General features: G+C 37.4%; 3 protein-coding genes across 4 annotated transcripts; all 3 read left to right on the forward strand.

Annotated features, from left to right (window-relative positions):
• Positions 1 to 779: 779 nt before the first annotated feature.
• On the forward strand, positions 780 to 6,521 carry rnf175 (ring finger protein 175). Of its 2 annotated transcripts, none has more exons than XM_028038443.1 (9): positions 780 to 916; positions 1,253 to 1,290; positions 1,374 to 1,515; positions 2,301 to 2,455; positions 3,355 to 3,462; positions 4,350 to 4,470; positions 4,737 to 4,870; positions 5,010 to 5,120; positions 5,739 to 6,521. In XM_028038443.1, the coding sequence occupies exons 1-9, from the start codon at positions 896 to 898 to the stop codon at positions 5,857 to 5,859; spliced, it is 951 nt and encodes a 316-aa protein (XP_027894244.1). In that variant the 5' UTR covers positions 780 to 895; the 3' UTR covers positions 5,860 to 6,521. The 2 variants fall into 2 exon arrangements, with proteins under 2 accessions (XP_027894244.1, XP_027894245.1); XM_028038444.1 differs by having other exon boundaries at positions 781 to 916; positions 5,010 to 5,111.
• A 5,396-nt stretch (positions 6,522 to 11,917) lies between these two features.
• Positions 11,918 to 15,348, forward strand: LOC114157454 (protein FAM111A-like). The gene is made up of 2 exons (XM_028038441.1): positions 11,918 to 12,125; positions 12,218 to 15,348. Exons 1-2 carry the CDS (start codon positions 12,090 to 12,092, stop codon positions 13,922 to 13,924), a joined length of 1,743 nt encoding a protein of 580 aa, XP_027894242.1. The 5' UTR covers positions 11,918 to 12,089; the 3' UTR covers positions 13,925 to 15,348.
• A 3,631-nt stretch (positions 15,349 to 18,979) lies between these two features.
• Positions 18,980 to 21,495, forward strand: LOC114156815 (protein FAM111A-like). Its single transcript, XM_028037330.1, has 4 exons — positions 18,980 to 18,999; positions 19,120 to 19,179; positions 19,429 to 19,482; positions 19,587 to 21,495. The coding sequence occupies exons 3-4, from the start codon at positions 19,429 to 19,431 to the stop codon at positions 21,465 to 21,467; spliced, it is 1,935 nt and encodes a 644-aa protein (XP_027893131.1). The 5' UTR covers positions 18,980 to 18,999; positions 19,120 to 19,179; the 3' UTR covers positions 21,468 to 21,495.
• Positions 21,496 to 24,217: the final 2,722 nt, after the last annotated feature.

Genomic DNA, 24,217 nt, shown 5'->3' on the forward strand with positions numbered 1-24,217 from the left:
CTTTACAGAGGTACCAAAAGTTTCTTCTTAAATCTAATAGCTATGAGGCTATAAGTGATTTACTTTTGTGTGTTTTTGTCAGGCAGAAATTTATTTATACCCCCTGAGGGTGTAAGAGGTTTAATAAAGTCTGTAAATGAAACTGAGGAAAGTGTTTTGTTTCTGTCTGAAGAGTCTTGTGTGCTGTCATTCATCTGGATTTAACTTTAACATGGACCAATCAAAACAAAGGCCTGGAAAATGTTTTGATTATTATTTTTGAATGGAGCTAATTGAGAATAAATTTTTAAATATGTGAACTTTTTAGATTTCAACCAACTGGGCTATTAAGGTTTTGGCTGATGGCTTGTTATACTTTCTAAAGATTTATTTTAAATGTTGTTTTTTCTGGGTGAGGAGTGACATTTATTGATCAGTGTGCAAAAGAAAAATATAATTCTGGTAGAAAGACTTTTTCTTTTCATGACTGGTATGATGGTAAATCAGGTCAGACTAAGATTTGTTTTATATTCCAAGAATAAAGTAAACATGAAAATAGTCATACCAGCAGAATGAAGACTATGTATTAACAGACACAAGTTATAAAGTTACCAGAAGTTGATTTAATGATGGAGGAAAAGCTAGTTGCATCATTTTATGATAAAACTTCGTCTAACATTGATGCTTTTAATCTTTTTTAAAATGACTTTTTCAGATGCCCTAATCTTCCGTATACAAAGCTTTACTAGTGTAAAATCTATGTTTTAAATTTTATATTTAACGTGCTTATTTAGGAATGGTATTTAAAAAATGCGATGTTGTGCGTTTTGTCCCTCACGGCTTTGCGTACACTGGGCTCGTAGCCGCTAACGCTGCCGGCCGGCTTGTCTTCGCCACAAGGGGCCAGGGTGAGGCCATGGCGGGGGTTCAGCCTCAGGTCAGTGGTTACTGTTAACATATCAGTATTTTATTCTGGTCTGACTGCGAACTGTTTGATGTTTTACGTTTAAAAAAAATCGGAAATGAGCGTGGATAACTGTTGCCAAGCTAACAGGCTAACTAGCTGTTGACTGCTGGTGTTTTGACGTGGCATTACAGCGATGTTATTACACACGTTTCAACCGCTTTTATATCATCTACCCGCCGCTAAATGACGTTTGGTTGGGTCGGCTGTTTCCAGCTGTTTACCTGAGCGGCTGAGTCGCGTTGACCTACATTTAAATGTCCAGAGAGTTCAAACCTCCCAGCTGCTGCTATTTGCGTCTCATTTCAGGACGACCTGCTGAAGATGACCCACCGGGAGAACTGGAGGTGAGTGGTGGCAGCTCCCTTCATCATGCTGCGGGGAAAAGGCATCATCAGCTGTGACTCCAGCTTCCTCCTCCTCTCTGCAGGGTGCAGCATGAGCGGCTGCACATTAAGCACCGGGGTCATGAGGCCATGCATGCGGAGATGGTGCTGATCCTCATCGCCACGCTGGTGGTGGCTCAGATCGTCCTGGTGCAGTGGAAGCAGAGGCATCACCGCTCCTACAACGTGAGCACGATCTGATCCCACTCACCCAGACAAATTCAGCTGCTCTCCATGGAAACACAAACATAGCTGGTGGCTTTTCTTACAAACTTTTCCACGTTTTGTCTCCTCACAGCCACAAACTTCAGTTTACTTTGTTACATGATATACAAGCATGAAGTAGTTAATAAATGTGAGGTGCAAGAAAATTGAAACATGCTTCTTTTTTTTTTTTATGCAACTAAAAATCTGAAAAGTGTGGCATGCCTGTATATTCAGCCCCCCAGTCAATGCTTACTATATTTATATGCTAAGAGTGTAATTTAGTTTAATCTTTGCTAAATAGCTCATGTCTGCTTCCACTGCTGAGGAAAAGTATGATGTCAGCATCATGCTGCCACTACCATGTTTCACCATGGTGAAACATGGTAGTTTCACCATGGTGAAACACCCTGCCTCCTCACCCTGCCCTCAGGGTGAGGAAACTGAGGGCACCACGGTGCTTCTTCATCTTCATCAGGAAGAAATCTTTACAGTACTTTTTACAAAACTGTAAAGTTGACCCAGATGGGGCCTGTGACCTCAAAGGTCTGTTCTTATGTAATATGTAAATTCCTTTCAATAAAACCAAAGGTCAGAAATGAACAACTGTTGGCTTCTCAACAAAATCCACTTTTAAAAAATCCAAACTTTCCTTTAAACATCCTAAAAACCAGATTGATGTAAAAACTGTTGGTGGTTTTAAGCTAAAGTTTTGCCAGATTTGGGACTTGGAGTGAAGTTGTGATCTGCTCTGTCGTTTCCTCCAGCTGGTGACTCTGGTCCAGATGTGGGTGGTCCCACTTTACTTCACCATCAAGCTGTACTGGTGGAGGTTCCTGTCCATGTGGGGGATGTTCTCCGTCATCACCAGCTACATCATCTTCAGAGCCACCCGAAAGCCGCTGTCCTGCAGGACCCCCAGGTAGGAGGGCGACTCAGAGAACCAGAGCTAAAAACTACAAATGATCAAATAAACTAATCATACAGATTTAATAATAAGAGGAGTACCTGGCTGACAATTAGTCAGAAATAATTAAATGATGATAATCATGAAGTTCAAGTAGTTTCTGCAGCATTTTGGCTGCTGCGGCTTCCATACTTGAAAGCGAGGCTCTTCTTGGCTAGTAGAACATGAGAGCTAAACACAAAAAGACAGAGATGTCTGGCACAGATGGAAGAAATAAAGTTGCTGACAGTTGCTTGGATGTGTAACCGTGGCAACAAAGTGTTATTTTTACAACCAGGAGCAGCTGATTAGCATCTTAAAACCTCAGATAATACCTGAACTCTGACCCCAAATCCCAGAGGTGGTGAAAAGGAGACTTGATGGACGCAGAGAGAGAGGAGGAAGTTTAAACCATGTCTTCCAAGTTTCTAACCAAACAACCAGACAGAGGGTTAAAAAGGGCAGCAAAAGCAAATGAGGTGGATCAGCAGAGCTGCTAACAGTTGATCCTGGATATTTTACTGTTGAATATAGAGCTGGTAGCTATAAAAGCAACATTCTTTAGTCAGAGGCCTCTTCAGATTTGCTGTTTGAAGATATTTGAATAATACAAGTTATGACATTTAGATAAAGTTTCTTTGAATTGAATAAAAAAGAGCAAAGCTCCTGATCATGATGGAAGTTTGTTTAAGGTTTTACTGGTTTCTGAGTGAGACATTTTGGTTTTGAGTTCAACAGTTTCAAAAGGAAGATTTTCTCTTTTAAAATGTGAAACATCAAATTCTTTGTTTTACTTGTGAAACCTGAATAAACATGGATCTCTTTGTTGATGTCTTGAATTGTTTTTACTCGGTGTGTTTGTGTTTCCTCTCCAGGATGGTCTACAAGTGGTTCCTGTTGATCTACAAGCTGAGTTACGCTGTGGGCGTCCTGGGCTACCTGGCCATCATGTTCACCATGTTCGGCTTCAACGTCTTCTTCAGGTCAGCTCAGTCACAACCCAACAAAAACAGACGTCCAACATCAGAGGTGTTGGTGTTATTAAAATATATGAAAATAAACATGAGTCCTCCTTTCATTTCCTAAAGGACAGATTAATAATGCTTTATTAATGTAGTAGTTTTCACATTTTGTTAAATTGACATGATTGGCCTTTGATTTGCAACATGACACATTGATTTTACCATTTACTCACCAACATTTTGAGCTTTTCTCACTAAATATCATTCAAAGATGAAAAAAGGCCATTTCACCACCAGTTGGGTCAATGGAAAACATCTAATACCAACTAAACTGGACCTGTGGTCTTCAACTGGGTTTAAAATGTCAAGCAAAGCATTAACATTATAGTTTATCTTCAATTGTTTCAAACAAAATAAGGTTTCATAAACCCTACCTTAAAAATCTGCATTCAGTTTTGTACTTTCTAGTCTTTATTTAAGAAATCCCAGTTTCTCACTTTGAATTAGAGGTGAAGTTTGTCCTGATGCAGAAAGTCTCTGAAGCAAGACTACAAGCTCTGAACACCAGAAGCAAATGTCTCCCTGTTCTCATTACTTCTGGTGCATTTAGATAAAAACATCTTGCAACCGTTTTACCAGTATAAGGTTCATGTTTTTTACAGTAATGTGCACAATGTTCTAAAAACTACATAAAATCCTAAAATTTGAGTGAAATGGAAACAAACCCTTACAAAAGAACCTTACTGTGTTTGTTTTCCTTGTTTATTATTTGTACAAATATAATAAAAAGAGCCACAGCTGTATGGTTATGTTATTTTGAATGAAAAATGTACATGTAAATAAAGAAATGTGAGTTTTAACTCTATTTTCAAACATTTTGTTTTGCTCCTGTTTGTTTGCCTCTACAGGATCAAGGCGGAGGACTCCATGGACGTGGGCGTCATCATGCTGTTTTATGGTCTCTACTACGGCGTCATGGGCCGAGACTTTGCAGAAATCTGCTCTGACTACATGGCTTCTACGATCGGGGTAAAGGAAGCCGCTGCTGCCTTCAGCAGAGACCATTTCACTGCAACCCAACATGGTTTTAATGCACAAAACCGTCCAGTCTGAGTTAATATTTACTCTAAATGCAGAAAATAACAAAAATTACTTCAAGCTTGCAGGATCAACACATTTTATTTATCTATAGATGTTTAGAGAAAAATGTATGTAACTCCATATCCTGTTCTGGTTATTACTTTGATGGTCTTATTTGTATAACACTAACAAAACACCCATCTGTTTTCCTTCAGTACTACAACAAGGGCGGCATGCCCAGCAGGAGCCTGAGTGGAGGCATCTGTGCCGTGTGCGGTCAGAGGATCCTGGTGGAGGTGGAGGAGGAGGGATTTATAGAAGACACCTTCCAGCTCTCCTGTGGTCACATGTATCCTGCTGCTCTCGTTTCTCCCTGCATCAGGCTTTTCTCTTAGGAACGTGACTCCGGGTCAGGAAACGCTCCTTCTCTCCATGTGGAGCCTGTCAGCCATTCCTGTTGCATCCTTAACTCACAGACTCTCCGCCAGATTCCATGAGTTTTGCATCCGGGGCTGGTGCATTGTGGGTAAGAAGCAGACGTGTCCTTACTGTAACGAGAAGGTGGACCTGAAGAGGATGATGAACAACCCGTATCCTTGGTTGTTTTTTTTGCTTATGTTTTGTGGCACGAATTGTAACATAATTCTGGAGCAAAAAGTGTTTTCCCTCCAACAACCTAAAGCTTCAGTAATTTAACATTAGCAAAAATAAATCTGTACAACCCAAAATAACTTCTAATGTAAAAACACAATATAATTTAGTTAAGAAACAAAAGAATTAATGGAAAACGTCACTTGTCTGGTATAAGACTGATGGTGGACATTAAGTGGTACATTTTACTGAGTAACGTTCATGAAACCTCTGGTTGTGTCTGCTGGAGTGAGTCCTGAGAGCATTGATATGAAATAAAAATAAACTTCATTCTATAAGTGCAGTATTTCATGACCAGTTGTACTCCAGAAGTTTCCTTCAACAATATATATTTTTAAAAGTCACATAAAGTAAGAATAATAAATACGTTTGTCACTTGCTTTAGGAGCTGCACAAAAGCTTAAAGCACACTGACTTTAAAAGCTTGATTTTATCTTGAAGATAAAAAACGTTCAGTCTGTTCTTGCTTTCATAAAAACTGAGGAATCTTGAAATAGATTTTCTAATTCTGATGTAGTGGACCAGCGGTATTCTGTGCCGTTCTCCTTAATTCCTTCTGCTTCCAGCTGGGAGAAAACCCACGTTTTGTACGGCCAGCTGCTCGACTGGCTGCGGTATTTAGTTGCCTGGCAACCCATCATCATCGGCATCGTTCATGGAATAAACTTCTCTCTGGGCCTGGAGTAGAGCCCTGAGGAACACCGCTACAGGATTATCTGCAGTCGGCGCCACAAAGGACTGCTTCAGGCCGCTGTTTTGAACTCTTGCTGAATTTCCTGCAGGATTAATTCTTCTGGGCTGCAAGTTTAACTCCAGAGGTTGCTGCAAAATCAAGCTGCTGCCAGCACAAAGGAAACTTCAGGCACAGATCCAGTATTTTTAAACTGCTTCTTGCAGTCAGGTTTTGTTTAAATGAAACACCAATTCATCTTGTATTATCTAGATTTAATTGGGTTTTATTCGCACACTCTTTGCTGCTGGATTGTTTGACTCCAGTTATGAGTTTCTGCTTTATTTATCTAAAGCTCTTTGCACAGTGTTTACATAAGGACTTCTGTTAAAATGGTTCTGGTTACTCCTAAAAGCTGTTTGTTTACAGGTCTGCTTGTTTTAAACGTTTCATTTGACGCTCCTGTTTTATTTAAATATTGTCCATTTAAGTTAATTTCACAGGTAAATTATTGGTTTGTTTGTCCTGAACCATCAACTCAGAGAATGAGTAGTTCTCTGAAAAATACAGGAGTTTGATTTTAAAGTGTCAAAAATGTCCGTTTTGTCAAATGAAATATTTAATTGCCAAAACCTCTGCTGAATCTGACTTTGTATTTAATAAATAATTCTGAAATATTTTCAAAGTGTATGTGATATGAAACGCATGCAGTTAAACCTACAGTTTAGTCCAACAATATATATATATTTTTTGATGGCGAGTATTTTTGTTGTGGTTATGTTGTAGGCAACCATTGCCGGTTGAGTTCAAACAAAATCAGAAACAGGAAATTTACAGCAACTTGGATTCGCACCTCTAGTTTGACGGTGTGGAGAAAATTAACTTTGCTGAACATCCACGAAACTAGCAAACAGACATAAAAAACAGTAACCTGAAGGGATGTTTGTTCGTTCGAGTTTTAGAATTCCTAGTTGTAATTGAATGCACCATATAACTACGTATTTGTTGTCGATTGGCGCTCGACACACGGCGCCATTTTAGCATCTGCTCACTAGAGGTGGGCGATAACGGGATCCGAGACCAATAAACTCATGGCCAGTTTCGCCTTCATCTATACTTTTTCATATTTAAGCTTCATAGATCCAAAAGACTTGGAATACAATTTTTGCCAAACATTGTACTTAACAAAATACTTCATTATCACAATCAACATTTTTGTTTAGAGACATTGGAACAGTGACAAAAGATTCCCTTAACATTAGGACAATAAATCTTCTTTGAGGTAAAAGATGAAAAGAAAAATCCTAGACATCTTTTCTAGCTCTTTCTTTGTTTGTTTTTTTTTTTTAAATATAATTTTCCTTTAAAAAAACAATTTAAAAATGGGAATTTTCTTCCATTCAGTGCAGTTCTGTTTTTTCTTAAATAGAATGTAATATATATATATATATATATATATATATATATATATATATATATATATATCTCACTCAACACAACTTAAAACTTCCGTCTCTGGGTTGAGGGTCTGGGTTACATGTAATCTCGGCCAGATTACGTTTTCTGAGTGTGCCACTGATTGTACCCATAAAACTCAGCCAAACATTTTACAGGATACATACTGACAGCTGGGGGAACCAGAATCTCTTTCCTGGTCCATCTTCCATCTCTGTCTTGGACGTTCCTGCCAGCCGTGTCCCCTGCATGTGCTGAGTGCAAAGCAGAACACAGACAGACGTCCCTGGTGTCTCTCCACAGGACAGAAAGGACAGAGTCCTTCCGGATCCAGCGGATGCTGCCACGCTCCGACTTCCTGTCCAATGCATTTTCAGTTGTTTTTGGGAACCCTTTTCTGTTTGCTTTGATTGTGCCACATGCCCAGATTTTCTTTTCGAGGAGGTCAGCAAAGAGGGCTGGTCTTGTGTAAATGTTGTTTACATACAGCTTGTATCCAGACCCCAAGTTTTTGTATTCAAAAGCTTTTGTACTGCGTCATGGGTTAAGCCTTTGTCTCCTTTGGGGTCAGTCTTTCCTTCATAAATGAAGTAATCCCAGGTGTAGCCGTTACTGGAATTGACTAAAACAAAAAGTTTGAAACCCCACTTCACAGATTTGCCTTCATATGTTGCCTGAAGAAAACCCTGGTTTTGGATGCAACCATTCTTTCATCTATGGCAATTTCTTGGCCTGGATGAAAATGCTGGCGACAAGCTTCTCTCATCTTGGTGTACAGAGGTTTCAACTTTCCCAGGCGATCGTACTCAGGGGTTCCCTTTTTAGATAAATTTGCACCATCATCTTTTTCACTGTTGTCAAGCTGGAAAAAATCTGCAAATGGTTCTGGTTACTCCTAAAAGGTGTTTTCAGGTCTGCTTGTTTTAAATGTTTCATTTGCATGTGATATGAAATACATGCAGTTAAACTTACAGTTTAGTCCAACAATCTTATGAATCTATCAAAAAAGCGAAATTACTCTTGAAAGTTTTCGTGGACTGGAAGGCAACCATTCCAGGTTGAGTTCAAATAAAATCAGAAACAGGAAACATACAACTTGGACTCGCAACTTGGATTTATTTGACGGTGTGGGGAAAATTAACTTTGCTGAACATACACGAAACTAGCAAACGAAAAGAAAACCCTGTAAACTGATTATGTAAAATTTTGATTTAAAATTTATGTTTGTTCGTTTCAGTTTTAGAATTCCTAGTTGTAATTGAATGCACCATATTACTACGTAGTAGTCGCCGATTGGCGCTGGACACACGGCGCCATTTTATAAATTCCCTAGCAGGTCAGTGTCGCAGGAGAGAAAACAGAGAGAGCGGGACTGAACACCCACTGGTGGGTTAATGTCTGCCGGTTAACAATCATAAATCTTCTCGGACCTCTTCCTCCACTGTCGATATCTTTCCTTCCGGTTGTTTATGGTGTTTTTCCTCACTTTTTATTGTTTTTCCTCACTTTTTATTGTTTTTCCTCACTTTTTATTGTACATCTAAAACGAACAACAGTTTCCACGGGCAGAAAAGCTTCGTAAGTAATGGTCAAGTGTTTAACAACATGGTAAAAAAAAGTAATGTTAAATTTAAAATGGGAAATTTATGTAATTTATGTAAATGGCGAACTTCTGTTGATGTAATTAATTGCTTATACACTCAGTGGTGTGAAGTTACTAAACAGGAGGGACAACCAGACAGCATCGAAGTTAGCTTCTGATCTGTAGCTTCCTTTGGAGCTACAGTAAAAGGCGGTTCCTCTATTTTGCAGAACATTAATACATTTTTGGATAGTTAGTTCAAACTCCTCTGTAAAATGCAACTTTAGGTGTATGAGTCATTCACTCTAATAGGGGAAAAATGAAAATCAGTTTCAGTTTTTTATATGGCAAGTAGACGCCTTACTAAGTTATAGCGCCCTTATTGGGGTGCCATAAAGTGGTTGAACAGCGCTAGTAAGAGCTTAATTCCCGCTCAGATCTTAAAACCCTCCCAGTATGACTCAAAAGCTGAGCATGTGAGCTGTTTGAGTCACACAGCCTCCATCAGAGCTTTACAGCATGTTTTTTTTTTCTTTTTCTTCTTCTCGACTAATACAGTTTTAAAAAGACCGCTTTAATTTTATTTGTACATTTGAAAGAATAAGTTTGCCATTTTTGTATAAATCCCGATGATTTTCAAATCTCTGCAAATTTATATTTAATTAGGTTCATAGATTTTGACAAATTGTTTTATTTGCTGTATTTTTCAATTTTGCAGCATTTTAAGATGGATAACATTGAAAGTGGGGACATGGGGACAATAAAATGGAAATGGCCTTTGTTGAGCATTTTTAGCACATTGAATTTCTTCTTGTGTGTGTGTGTAATTATACTCTGTTTTGGCCAATTATTTATCTCCCTCAAACCTATAATGGCCCTAATACTTCATCATACCCAAGAGTTACTTCTTCTATTTATTAAGAAACCGTTGTCTGAAGACATGCTCGATCAAATGCAGCTTTGTTCATATTGTCTATGTCTGGTTTGTTGTTTAAACAGAAGCCTATTTTAATAATATCAGGGACATGTATATTATAAGCCTGGCGGGCTTATAAAACTAGTTTAATAGATGATTCATTTAACTGTGTGCAACCCAATCACATAATCCCTGCTTCTGCAATATTTAAAGTCACACCAAAAGCAAATAATTTTAATAGTTACCTTCCAAAACTATTGTTGTGTAACCTTCAGCTCAGCAGGGAAGCTTGACTTACCATGTGATGCATGTCATTTTTTATACTTGCTCAGGTTTTCCCACGGTATATTATAGGCCTGGTGGCCCGCCATGCTTTATGAGCCCCACCGCCAGGCTAAGCCTTTCTTGTGTATGTTTTTAGGAAAATAATAAATTAAAAAATCGCTTCTTTTTTTTTTAAAGCCAGATTGCAAGCGTCTCTGTTGCTCTGAGCGTTTCACTGGTGGAGCAGATTTATTCCTAAAAGAAATGTTTATAGAAGATAGGTTTATAGTTTATGCATTTAAAGTCAGACCAATCGCCTCTGCGCGTTGCAGGAGCTGGGTAAAGTTTATCTCAGAGCAGATCCTTCTCCTCCTTTCACTCAAACTGGACACAGGCTGACCTGTATGGATATTTACATCAACCTCCTGATGAATTATGTTTCTTTCCAGAGTTTTTGATCAAGGTCAGAGTTTAAACCCCACCACGTTAGCTCTGGTTGCGCAGCTCTACGTGAACCGCAGGAATAGCTTGTAGTCGCTTTCAGAGGTGCGTTGAGTGAGTGGTAAGAATGATTTATATTTGTGGACAAAGAATTTTGTGCGGCTTTTCCATCTCAACAAGCTGCCCAGCGCCCAGCTCTGTCTGCGCTGATAAAGTTTTTGTTTGTGGTCCCGGTTGGTCTTAGTGGTTAACGAACCAGCGCTAACCTGGTTTTATATGCTGGTTTTATATTATTTGATTATTAATTTTAGTATTACTTTTTCCAGTTACAAAACATCAAACCATATCAAATGCTTTGTCCACTTAGACAGAGTTAATGTGTGCAGCTGCACGGACATTTGAGAAACTCGTCCCATAAACTGGACCAACCAAAATAGTTTTTGTGTCCTGTTAAAAACAACATACACGAAACGGAAGAGCTACTAAAGCCACATTAGCAGCATTAAATTAAATCTCCCATTTGTTGCTCAGTGCAGCGGATTTAACTCATGCAGGGTTTAAATATTGTTTCACTGGTGATGTTTTCCCGTAACATATAATTACCCAGTAATATTTTTACTTTTCCTGTCCACTTAACATCTTTTAATACAAAAACACGGTGGACCGCCTCGACTCCCTGACCACAGGCTCCCTGACCATGCTGAGAATATAAAGTAGCTGAATTGAGCTAAATTGTGATGATATCTAGAATACCTCCCTCCACACTTTAAGGTCTTTTATTTCTTCCCTTTGTTGTTCCAATGGGGCAATCGTGACCAAATCATAAATTAAAAAATCCAGTGGTTTACCTGTATCTGGAAAGACAGCAGGAGTTCAGTCCCAGTGATCTTAATGTGGCGGTACCTTAAAGTGTCCGCTTTTATGAATATCCTGTGCTATGTCCGCTTATTGTGTTCAGGACAAAAAAACCCCGTTAGGCATTGCTTGTTTATGACGAACACCTGCTGCAAACATCCTGATATTTACAAAAATGAACTAATTCTTGGCATTCTTTATGAAGATGTTTTAATACTGTTGCATAATATGACACTGATTATTGGAAACATTATAAAATAAATTTATGTACATGTGAGGAGGAGAAGGGTACCCAATTGTTGTTGCCTTTAATATTTCGTTAAACGCGGTTTTGCCAAAAGTACGGCACTGCTTCCGGGTAGTGCTTCTCATCTGGTTGTTGATCATGTGACTCCTATAATGCAGAAAAAATGTTTCTATTGCAGTTTTGTGAAAAAAAACAACAATTTTGATACGGCTGAAAAAACCACCTCACCCTAGTGCTGAAACTTTATTTTCAAAATGTCAAATTGCGCAATTATATGGTGAATGGAAACACAACTATTCATCTGTTTTTCCCTTGTCTTTTTATTTGTGTCAGCGACTGAGATGGACATCTGAAAATTCCTAAACTCTGATCAATTGTAAAAAGTGAAGCAGAAATAAACATGCTGAACAAGACAGATTTAGGGAGATTGAAATAACTCCAATTCCTTTTGCTTTACTTTTTTTCCTAGACTCCTAAACAAACACCCATGAGAGTGAAGAATGAGAATGGAAGTGATTCTCTGGTTAGTTTCTATCATCTGCAAAAACAGTCAAGTGTTGAACCTAATTTCTGTAATGAATCAGAGTTAAATTTCCTCACTGTGATTTCTTACAGGTTACACATTCCCATTGTTTCACTGTAAAATTCACTCCAACAGAACGTACAGAGTACACCATCGACTGTGATCAACCGCGTACAGTCCTGGACGCAATTAGATCCAGTCTTGAGACAACCGAGAAGATGATGAAGTACGCAGATGAGAGCATTATCATTCAGTTGGGTAAACAGGACAAGGAATCTGTGGTTCCGACACATTTCCCTTGTTCTTGTATTGATGATGGGGAGATGGTGATTTTACATCACCATATATCAGAAAAGACTGAAAAAGTTCAGGAGCAGCATGACAAAACCATACATCCAAAAGAAAATTATTCTGTCTTCTACATTGACACCGTTGGGGGTCTGAAAACCAAAACAAAGGAGCTTTTCAGAAGCAAAATCATCAAACAGTACAAGTTTCTCTGCATTTATGGGGAAAAGGGGATGACAGTGGAGGAGGCTGTGAAGCAAGATGGCCGATTCCTTGACAATCTTGGAGAATTCAAGTTGTCTGATAATGAAAACCCCGACCGCCTCACTGTGCACACACAGAAGGTTGATAGCCTCCACCATAAGGCGTTCAAGATACGTCTTCCGCTGAATAAAGGGAAAAATGTTGAAAACCCAACAACCTCCATCTTAGATGTTGCTCGTGTCAGTGGGAAAAGTGTTAAAAAAGCAATGGAAGAGCCAGGTAACAGTGGCTGCTCCACTGAAGAGATTTATGAACTCCTGCGTCAGCAGTTTCCAGATCTGAAGAAATGGATGGAGAGCAGGTTCCCTGGTGATTCTTATAAGAAAGCTCTGAACCTCGGGAGTGAGAAGTTTGGAAAGATCCAACAGTCTTTCAGTGAAGTACATAGACTTGAGAAGTTGCTCAAAATGGGCAAATCAGTCTGTAAAGTCCTTGTTTCTAATGTTTCACAGGGAACAGGCTTTGTGCTGTTTGACAGGTTTATCCTGACCAGTGCACACCTGTTTAAAGAGTGTGTCCAAGGAAAGAAACTGCTGGATCACATAGACGTCTATGCTCTGTTTAACTATGACGAACCTGAGCCAGAGACAAATTACTTTCACTTCTCTGCTGAGAAAACATTTATTGACATTGACGTTGAGCTGGATTTTGCTGTACTTCAGTTGAAACCTGATGGCAAAAAACCCAACTCCGAATCCAAACCAGACAATGTAAAAGTACCACCAGGGCTGCTGAACAGATTCGGTCCACTTCCTGGTAGTGGGGAGGCCTGTCTTATTGGACACCCTGCAGGAAGTGTGAAGAAAATTGATCCTACATGCATCATTGAGCCAGAAAAGAGAGAAGAGGCTGTCATGGATAATTTGGCTAAATACAAAGACCAAAAGGTCGTCCTCGAAAAAGTGTATGAACTGAAGAAGCAAGGCATTGACGATATAATGATGTACGGAGAAAAAGCAGAAAAGGTGGCTGCTTACAACACTTTCATGTATCATGGAGCTTCTGGCTCTCCAGTGTTTGATGCTCATGGCCAAATTTTTGGGATTCACACTGGAGGATATGGTGATGGCGACCGCATTATTGAGTACGCCCATCTTCTGCTCGCTATATTTGAAAAGTTTGTGATTAATCTGAAGGAAAGTGGAAATGATCAGATGTTGGAGGAGGTTAAGAATGAAGTGTCTAAGAACGACCACCTTAAAAAGATCCTCCAGGTTGAGCCGATGAAGGTAGATGAGGCCAACTAGAAATGCTGCAGTTCAGGTTAAAACGTTTCTGACTTACATCTTTAACTTTCTCAAGATTGAGAAATTTAATCAGACTAATGTATCAATATATATTTGCCAGACCTTCTAAATTCCTGCAGTCACAGAAGATAGTGATTAGGCTGCCAGTCCATTTCAGAGACAAATAAAACAACCATTTACACATTCACATCTGGGATATGAAGATGTGACTCTTATCCAAACTTGCATTGTCAGAAAGAAAGCTATGAACTTCTGTGTGGACAGACCATCCAACTCCACTTATAAAGGTCCAGTCAAGATTTGAGTCCAGGACTTGGACAAAGTTATTAGGCATATTTTCTTACCTCCTGGTCCACTAACAGATTTTTCACAAGAAACAACAAATCAGTTAAAGATTACATGCTCCTCCATCAATAAATCAATTGCCTACAGCCTTCTGTCCCTACATCATCTCTGAGGTGCCAATCTACGCCGGTCATTGGGCGAGAGGCGGTACACCATGGACAGGTCTCTGTCCAGATTAGAGACTTTTGTCCTCGTATTTCTTGCCTTGATGCACAACAGGGGCAAATAAAATTGGTTTAATTGCCCCTGAACAAAAAGAAAAGTAACTGTCTAAACATGAATTCATGTTCTGCAAACGTTCTGTTTGTCATGCTGCTGCTGCCCAATAATTTCCCAAATATTATACAGTACCAGTACATTGTCTTCTGTTTCCTTTTGACTGCTGAAAGCCATACCAAAGATTAGATCTGCATCTGTCGTTTTGCTGGCCAAAATTGAATGGTTATTTTTTTTCATGGTAATTTGATCAATATAGTACTAGTTGATTGAATTGGGGTTATTGGGGTTCAGGTTGCTGGTGCCAATCTCCAGCAGTCAGTAGGTGAGAGGGTGTTAGTGGTGTTCTCTGTGCATTATTCTGTGGTTTTATTGTTTTCCTTTGTTTAATCATCTCATGTAAACATTGTCTTCATTCATTCCTTAGTTGCAATCATTGCATTGAACACAACCAGGTGATGTTCCACACTAATCTGCATGTTTCAGACACACCTGATGGAAGTGTTTCAAATCTGAAATAGATTATGTTCTCAGGGGTATAAATTACTTCATTTATTCCCAACTGGGTTGTATTTTTCTTCAGTGATTGAATGAAATGTAATCAGCTTTCATATATCTTCACTATTGTTGCAGAGCTCATGTATTTCTGACTGTACTCCAAAGATGATATCACTACATTATGGACTTATTTGTTTTTCCATATTCAGATCATTGTAAACCCTTGTAACCCATTGATTTTTATTTTCATTGTTCATTATTTTTGGATTTCCATTTTACTGTTCTATCATTTGAAGGGAAAGCATTTTCTCTTTTTCAACAAATAAATATGAAACCTATCAGATTGCTGACGGCTTCTAATCAAATGTCTCGTACTTTTTTTAGTATAAATGTTAAATTTATACTAAATGACCAAGTTTGGTTGAAACTTGGTATTTCAACCAAGTTTGGGTTGAAATACTTTGCTTCCACAATAAAGCGTAATAAGAACTATTCACTTTCGTTTTAAGTAAAACAGCTGCTGTAAATCCTGTAGCAGCAAAAATAATCAGTAATGAAAATTATACCAATATTCTTTTTTTTCCAACATAAATTTAAACAAAATGTAAAACATACACTCATTCAGTTTATTCATATCATTAAGTAAATGCCTTATTTTGTAAAAGTAAAGTCTACAAAGTGCATACTGTAGTAATGGAGGAAAATATTGTGATTAGATTTAATCATCTAGTGATACAAATGATAAACTGTTTGTCTCACCGCAGGCTAGGCATTACTGTTTTCTTACTATTGGTTCTATAAAATAATAAAAGGATGCAGAGTTTTGTTTTAAAATATAATTATCACCTTGTGCACCACAATAAAGAAAACAAAGTTTCAGAGAATAATGTGAGCTGCAGGCTCATGATGTGATTTTTAGTCTATACCTTATATTGATAAACAAACATTAGTTTGGATTAAAGGAAGGATCCTCCCATTATTGAAACATATTTTCCTTCATCTTGTAATGAGGAGGAAACATGTCTGACAAACTACATGAGACCTCCCAAAAGAAAATTATTTTGTTTTCTACATAAAGAAACAAACATTTTTAAATGTGATATTATACCAAATCATTTAAATTGTTCAGTGTTTACAGGAAAAACAGAATATATACTCATTGTTTATATGTTCCTCAGGGAACAGACTTTGCGTTGTTTAGCAATGCAAAACCTGTTCAGTGTACACCTGTTCTGTTTGTGCCCAAGGAAAGAACCTAATGGATCAAATAAAAAAGGAGGAGAAATACTTTTTCTTCTCTGCTGAGAAAATATTTGTTGTTGTTAATGACCAAAGATCCCAAATGTAAAAGTACCACCAGGGCTGCTGAACAGATTCGGTCCACTTCCTGGAAGTGGTGAGGCCTGTCTTATTGGACACCCTGCAGGAAGTGTGAAGAAAATTGATCCTACATGCATCATTGAGCCAGAAAAGAGAGAAGAGGCTGTCATGGATCACTTAGCCAAATACATCCATCCATTTTCTAACACCCTTGTCCCTTGTGGGCTCGGGAGGGGTGCTGGTGCCCAGCTAACGTTTCGGGCAAGAGGAGGGAGTAGCCAAAACAAAGACTGTACATTCATCCACCAATCAGTAAATCATGAACTCAAGAAGCAAGGCATTGACAATATAATGATGGATGGAGAAAAAGCAGAAAAGGTGGCTGCTTACAACACTTTCATGTGTCACGGAGCTTCTGGCTCCCCAGTGTTTGATGCTCATGGCCAAATTTTTGGGATTCACACTGGAGGATTTGGTCTGAATCACCGCGTTATTGAGTACGCCCATCCTGTATTCACTATATTTAAAACGCATCTGATTAATCTGAAGGAAAGTGGAAATGATCAGGGGCCTCATGCATAAAAGAGTTTGCACTTTTCACACTAAAACTTGGCGTACGGAAAAATTTAGAAAAGTGCGGCTCACCAAAAATAAATCGGATGCATAAAGCCATGGCCGCGCACCTTTCCTTTCTAAATCCTAATTTGCTGAACAATCATTCCCTCTGAATCCTTCCATTGGCGATGTTCTCCATCAGAGCCAAAGCTCCACAATTACACGGCTCACCTTTGCACAGCTATTTACGTGTGATTGCATACACACCTTGATCACCTTAAAATGAATCAAACCTGTTGATTATTTTTAATCAGCAGGTTTATGACAATGTGTGGTAACACGTTGTAATGTGAACATCACAAAGCAAGATGTTCACATGATAACATGTGAACATGTTACCACACGTTGTGATAACATGTCCACATTTCAAACACCAATAATTTTTCATTTTGTAGAAAACTTAACACTGAAACTGTAAAATATTTTAAATATCATAAATAAAAAACAGCCAAAAATAATAAATACAATAAAAGCCACACACAACTGAAATCATAAATAAAATGGTTTAAGTCTCTGTAAATAAAATATTCCTTCAACAAATGTTAATGATCATCATGTAAATTATCAAACTCATTTTAATTATATTATGCACTTTATTGCTTATTATTATGTGACAGAGTCATTTATAGGAGAGTCACATTTAGTGCAGTTACAACTCCCTTTGTTGGTCCTCGCTTATTCACAGCATTGGAACATGGGAGGTGGACAGGCAGAAAGGTGTGTAACATACAGTAGGTATCATTCACTTTTGTTTTTATCTCTTCCCGCCTATGAGGACATTGGCAGGAACTGCACATATTTACAGGAACTGAATGTGTGCTGAATAAACTCAGCCAGGGAGGAACTTTTCATTAGATTTTCAGTTGTTCATTTTGAATGTGCAATATTTGACTTTAGCTCATTATTTTCAAGATTGTTGTTAATAATCTATACTTTTTCAAATAAACATTTATTCTTATATTACTATATGTCAAAAATGTAATAATTAGATTTCCCAAATTAAAAGGGCCATTGGTTGAAACTCTGAGAAAGATCTCAGCTGAAGCTTTATTATTATTATGTGTAGGTGAGTTTCTTGAATATTACCAACAGCTATGTCAGGCACATTTAGTGCAGTTACCACTCCCTTTGTTGGTCCTCGCTTATTCTCAGCACTGGAACATATGCAAATAAAAACTGACATTCATAAAATGGGCTGGGAGGAAAACAGGCAGAAAGGCGTGTTATATAGGTATCATTCACTTCCTGGATGGTACAGAGTTCATCGAGAGAAGCTGAGGTAAGACACATTTCTTAACATTTATAGAAAAGTTTTTATGAATTCTCTTGTTTGTGATAATCAGAATAGAGCATGCTGTAGAAGAGATGGCCTGAAAAAGTCTTTAAATATCTTAAAAATTAATTGTCTTGAGTTGTGAAATAAATATTTACTTTTGGTACATTTTGGTTTTTATTTTCAACTTTTTGTGCCTGGCATTAATCTGTCAGCTACTTCCTGGATGTTTGACTTGGGGAAGCAGAACATTTCATAAAAAAAAGGAAGAAATAGCAACAACCTTCACATTAAAACAACAGTTTTGAGTGTCAGTAGTTTATTATCTGGTACAAACATATATTTTTATCTGCTACTCGAGCCTGTTTGAGAACATAAGCCCTTTTTTATTTTTTATCTCAATTAAAGAATTGAGATTAAAAAATATTTTTCTTAATCTCTTCCCGCCTATGAGAACATTAGCAGGAACTGCACATATTTACAGTGACTCACCTCAACTGTTTGCCCTGAAGAACTGGGTGTGTACTGAATAAACTCAGCCAGGTGGGAACATAAAAATGTTTTTTCTTTCATTAGATCTTCAGTTATTCATTTTGAATGTGGAATATTTGACTTTTTCAAGATATTTTCAAGATTGCTGTCAAAAATTTAATGATTTTCCAAATTAAATGGGCCATTGATTGAAACTCTCAGCTTAAGCTAGATCTTACTCATTTGGGAGTATGCTAGCTGACAAATATGTTCAGACAAATATGAAAACAAAGCAAGTCTCTCTTGCTTTGTGAGAGACTTTCTCACAAAGCAAGATGTAAGACCTGAGTTGATGACAATCTTCTTTACTCACTGATTAGTGATCATTATGTTTCATTTATAACTGTGTAGGGATGTTAAATAACTGCATGGAGATTTATTTCCATCTACTTTACAGGATGTTCCTGGTAGTTCCAGCAGCAGATACAGAAAAAGACCTAAAGTTTCAGAGAAAGAGGTGAGCTACAGGCTCATGATTTAACTATTCAGTCTAAACTTTCTAATTATAAAACATAACTCATGAAGTTTGGTCTGGATGTTCAGTCACAGAATTTCATCACTCATGTTTGTTCTGTTTAATTGTAATGTGTCATGATATACTACAGAAAAATAGAGATTTATTAAGAACCTGTTATAGAAATACATTAAATATTAGCTTTTATAATGCATCAGGACCAAGTGGCTTATATTGTTTCCTTTTTTACAGATGAATCCAACAAAGGTGAAGAAAGAAAGGATGGAAAAAGATGAAACTGCAGAGGTTTGTGTTTTTGTCATTTCCTTCATGGCATTTGCATCAATTTGCTACAGTAGCCTACTATTATCACTCAGTTTTCTTACTTTGATTATTAATTTTATTTACAGCAGGATGACCATCTACATCGCTTCTACGTCAAATTTGGTTCAGATCCCCAGAAATACACTATTGACTGTAAAAACCCACACACTGTGCTTGAGGTGATAAAATCGAAGCACTCCACAAAATATGAAAATGAAATAATGAATCCAAGGGGGAGAAATAGGTCAGAAGAAAACCTCATCATAAAGGTGGGTGAAGGGAATGATTCCTACGCTGTTGCAACACATTTCCCTTGTTCTTTGTTAGCAAAACGAAAGTGTCTGACATTAACTACATCAAATAATGTAATAGAGAAAAAGCAACAACAGGCCACAGTTCTCCAAAGAGAAAAATATTCTGTTTTCTTCATAGATAAAGAAGGAGGGAAGAACACCAAATCCAAAACTAATGAGATATTTAGATGTAACAATATTCAGCAGTTTAGGTATTTCTGTGTTTACGGGAGGAAAGGGATGCCAGTGGAGGAAGCTCTAGGACAGGACGGTCGCTTTGTTGATGGTCTCCCAGACTTCACTTTGTCTGATAACGAGACCGGAGACCTTACAAACTCTACAGAAATAATTGACAACCTACATGGGAGGAAATTCCAGATATGTCTTCCAAGGAAGGGGAAAGCAACAAATCCATCACAAGTAGTTCAAAAACAAGACCCAAAACAACAGACCAGCCATGAGCAGCAGCAGGAGGGAGATGCTTCTTCATCAACCAAAGTACAGAAGACGAGTGAAACTGTAACAGTTCTAGAGCATGCAAGACAAAAGGGTGTCAGTATAAAGGCAGCAACAGAAGAATTAAAGATTCAAATTGACCTTAATGAGATCAATGACCTTCTGCGGAAGCAGTTTCCACAACTGAAAGCCTGGATGGAGATAAGATTTACTGATGATTCCTTTGAGAAAACCCTGAAACTGAAAAAGGAGAACTTTGGAAAGATCCAGAATTCCTTTAGTGAAGTTCACACTGTGAGAGAGCTGCTGGAGCTCAGCAAGTCCATTTGTCTTTTGAACATAGAGGAAAAGAATAATTCAGGTTTAACTGAGTTAAAGAAAAGTGTGAAGGGCACAGGCTTTGTTCTGTTTGACAACTTTGTTCTAACCAATGCCCACTTGTTTAAACCTTGGGAGAATTTATATAACTGGAGGAACTATCTGACTATTACTGCAGAGTTCAACTTTGAAAATAAACCAGGGATGAAATATCAGGCTACACTAGTTGGTGAAAGTGAGGATTTAGATTTTGCTCTGTTAGAGCTCAACCAAATCCCTGATCTAAAAGAGCTAAAGGAAAAACACCCAGGTCTCCTGAAGATATTTGGTCCAGTGCCTTTACCTGTTTATGATAGTGGGGCTTGTATTATTGGTCATCCAGCAGGAGGAGTGAAGAAAATGGACATTACATGTATCATCAGGAAAGAGGACAGGAAGCAGAGGGTCAAGGAGAATTTAGGGTCCTATGAACCTTTTATTGTCTGCTCAACTAATTATCAGATCAAAAGAGATCCCTCCGCAGAGAAGTGTGTGACCTACAACAGCTTCATGTATCATGGCTCCTCTGGCTCCCCAGTGTTTGATGCTTCTGGACGGGTGTTTGGTTTGCACTCTGGTGGATTTTTCTATAACAATGTAATTCCTGGTCACAGTGTTATGGAGTTTTGCTACCCACTGCTTGATGTATTCAAAAAGCTTCTGGTTGAGCTCCGTAAAGCTGGTAGGGAGGATTTGTTGGAGAGAATTCAGGAGGAAGCAGAGGGGAATCCGCACCTTGAGGGGATCCTTGAATCTGTTGGACTGAAACAAACTAAAGATCAGGCTCTCTGTGTGGAGAATCAGAGAACAGATGAAACAGGAGAACAATTCATTCCTGAGGAGGAAATGGAGCAAAGTTAGAGTTCAGTTTAGATAACAAGAGAAATCGAAAATCACATGACATGACATATTGGTTACAGTTATAAACAAACATTTAGCAGCACATCGCTGAATTTACTTTACAAATGTTGGTTCTGCTTTTTTTAACTTATAAAACAGGGGTGTAAAACTCATTATTGCTTTGGGTCAAATCAAGGTTTTAAGAATGCTCTTAAAGGACCGGTTGTGCCAGAATGTATTGATAAAACCTGTTCAACTGTTAGAATATCAATAAATTCTTAAAATTAAATATCACTGAACATCTTTTCAGTCCCTCCAGGATTTCGTGATATGCTTTGTGATTTTTTGCAATAAAAATCAAAGTGTTTGTCGTACTAATTTGGAAATATTTGCAACATTTGCGCTTATTTTTTACGGTAAATGTGACTTTTTATAGGATCATGGACTATAATCTGACATCAGTTAAGACTGAGGCATCAGTTTAGTACAAGTCATAAAGTTTTTGACAATTTTTGATAAAAATCTGCAATAAAGTCCCAATGATGCATCAGCGCAAACAAGTGTGGGGATTTGTTGAATTTCCATGACAATTCTCAAGAAACTGAATGGACTGATTGATGTAATTTGGCAGTAAACATTAAAACTGCATTGATTTAATTGATAACATAATATTTAAGGACACTTAGTGAATCTAGAGGGCCACATAAAAAAGTTTTATTAAATTTAGTCTGAATGTTGGATGTTTTCTGGAACTGGATTATTTTTATTAATCATGTAGAAATGTGTTGCAACAAATATTCCCTCTGCTCTGACTATTCTGATCCATTTAAAGAAATGTTTTGGTTCTGTTTTATAATAATCCAGAGATATCTCTTGGATCCAGATTAATGTGGGATGTATAAATCAGATCAAACTTTTCTTAAATGTTAAAGTATGATTAACTGACTGATTGCTTTCTGTTATAATGATTACTAAATTGTACTGTACGTCATTTGACTACATTATGATAATAATGTTTTTAACTGAATTGCTTTTAATATGCCTTCAGCTGTTTTTAGTTAATAATCAGGTTTCATACGCTGTACTTTAAATGAACATGTCTTGGTTTCTGTAATGTTTTATTGCTGATGTTTCTGTCATGTGTTACTGCAAAATAAACAATATAATGACTTCCACTTTTTAAAATAAATACTAGATTATTTTATTCATTCCAGAGGTTTTCTTTGGACTTTTAGTAGTCCAGAACCAGAACATCTTTAGCAGAACAGTCGTTAGTTAAACCTGTGAATCATTCACACAGAAATAGTCCCACAAACTCCAGATATAATCCAGTCTTGATTTAGAACAGATTATTTCTGACGCTTCTAATTATAACCCTTCATTCTGCCCTCTGGTGGAGGATCTGAGTACTACAGCTGGTCTGTGCTGGCTTTTAAAGAAGAAAAGTTTTCTCTAAATCATTTTAACTGTTTTTGGAGCTGCTGCAGTTCAAGTGAAAGTGAAAACCCAGAAATAGAGACATGCAGTAAGTAAGTAACTAACTATTAACTTACTATATCATTTAAGACCTACAGAGGACCTTTTGTAGAAATATAATCGTGACAGGGTAGATATGCACATAGATTTTCTACAGTGACACATTGATTGTTTTTTAATATATTTTCTGAAAAAATAACTGCAAAATATCTATGATTTGATTTTAGCTTCAATTAGTAAATTTTGTATTTTAATTTACCTTGTCTCTGCTTTAGATTGTAGAAAATCACAACAAGATGCTGTTGACAACAGTAATAACTAATAAAATATATAATAGTGAATTTAAACTGTATTATTTAGATCATTTCTATTTTAATTTTCTATATTAATGTGGCACTGGAAAAGTTTGAAAATGATCTCGGAAATGCTTGAAAAGACTTGATGTCCATATTGTCTGAAGTTCGGTTTTAGGTAACAGATTTGCTCCTTTTATTGGTAAATTATGTTTAGTTGTTAATTCAGAAATTTCTTACCGAACAGAACCAAGATAAACACACTAACTAGAAGGAACCGGTGCTAAAAGCTTCATGTGTTCAGGTGTTGCAATACAAGCAAACAGAAGGTAACAGGTGCAGCAGGTCACTTTCCTCAGAAAACAATCCCACATAGAAGATAGCTGCTCTTATTTCTCTTAGGAGAAATTATGGTGTGTTTTTTTTCTTTCATATAATCTAAATTTCCTATAAAACGTCCAGATAAGTGTAATAATACCTTCCAGTCATTCTTGACGTTTTTCAAATCCTGCAGAACAAAACAGCAGAAAATATCAGAACCTTTAAGAAACAGTTGAGATTTTTCATTCCACTTTATCAAGAAATAGCTTTGACTCAACAGCGCCATCAAGTGGACAAAGCTGCACACTGCAAATAAAATAGTTATATTGCAGGTGAGCGGAAAACCTGCTGGAATTAGAAGATAATAGTTTTTGTGATTATTTCTTTTAAAAAAACAACATAATTTATTATTACAACGGAGAGAAGAAAGTAGAAGGCCACAAAATAAGTGAAGTACATTAAAAAATTAAGGTTCTGGGTTTATGACATTTATACAGAATTTATACAGAAGGTATAAACAGGTTAATGTCTGAGAATGAGGCTGTATTGGTGCTGCTGCAAATTACATATTGTGTCAATTATCCTGATAAATGACTAACGATGTGTTTAACTAACAGGTACGTTTTAAAAATGAAATATAAAATGAATTAAAATCGTATTTTTGAGTTTTGTTGGAATTAA

The sequence above is a fragment of the Xiphophorus couchianus genome, chromosome 14 (genome assembly GCF_001444195.1).
Source record: "Xiphophorus couchianus chromosome 14, X_couchianus-1.0, whole genome shotgun sequence".
NCBI classification, from domain to species: domain Eukaryota; kingdom Metazoa; phylum Chordata; class Actinopteri; order Cyprinodontiformes; family Poeciliidae; genus Xiphophorus; species Xiphophorus couchianus.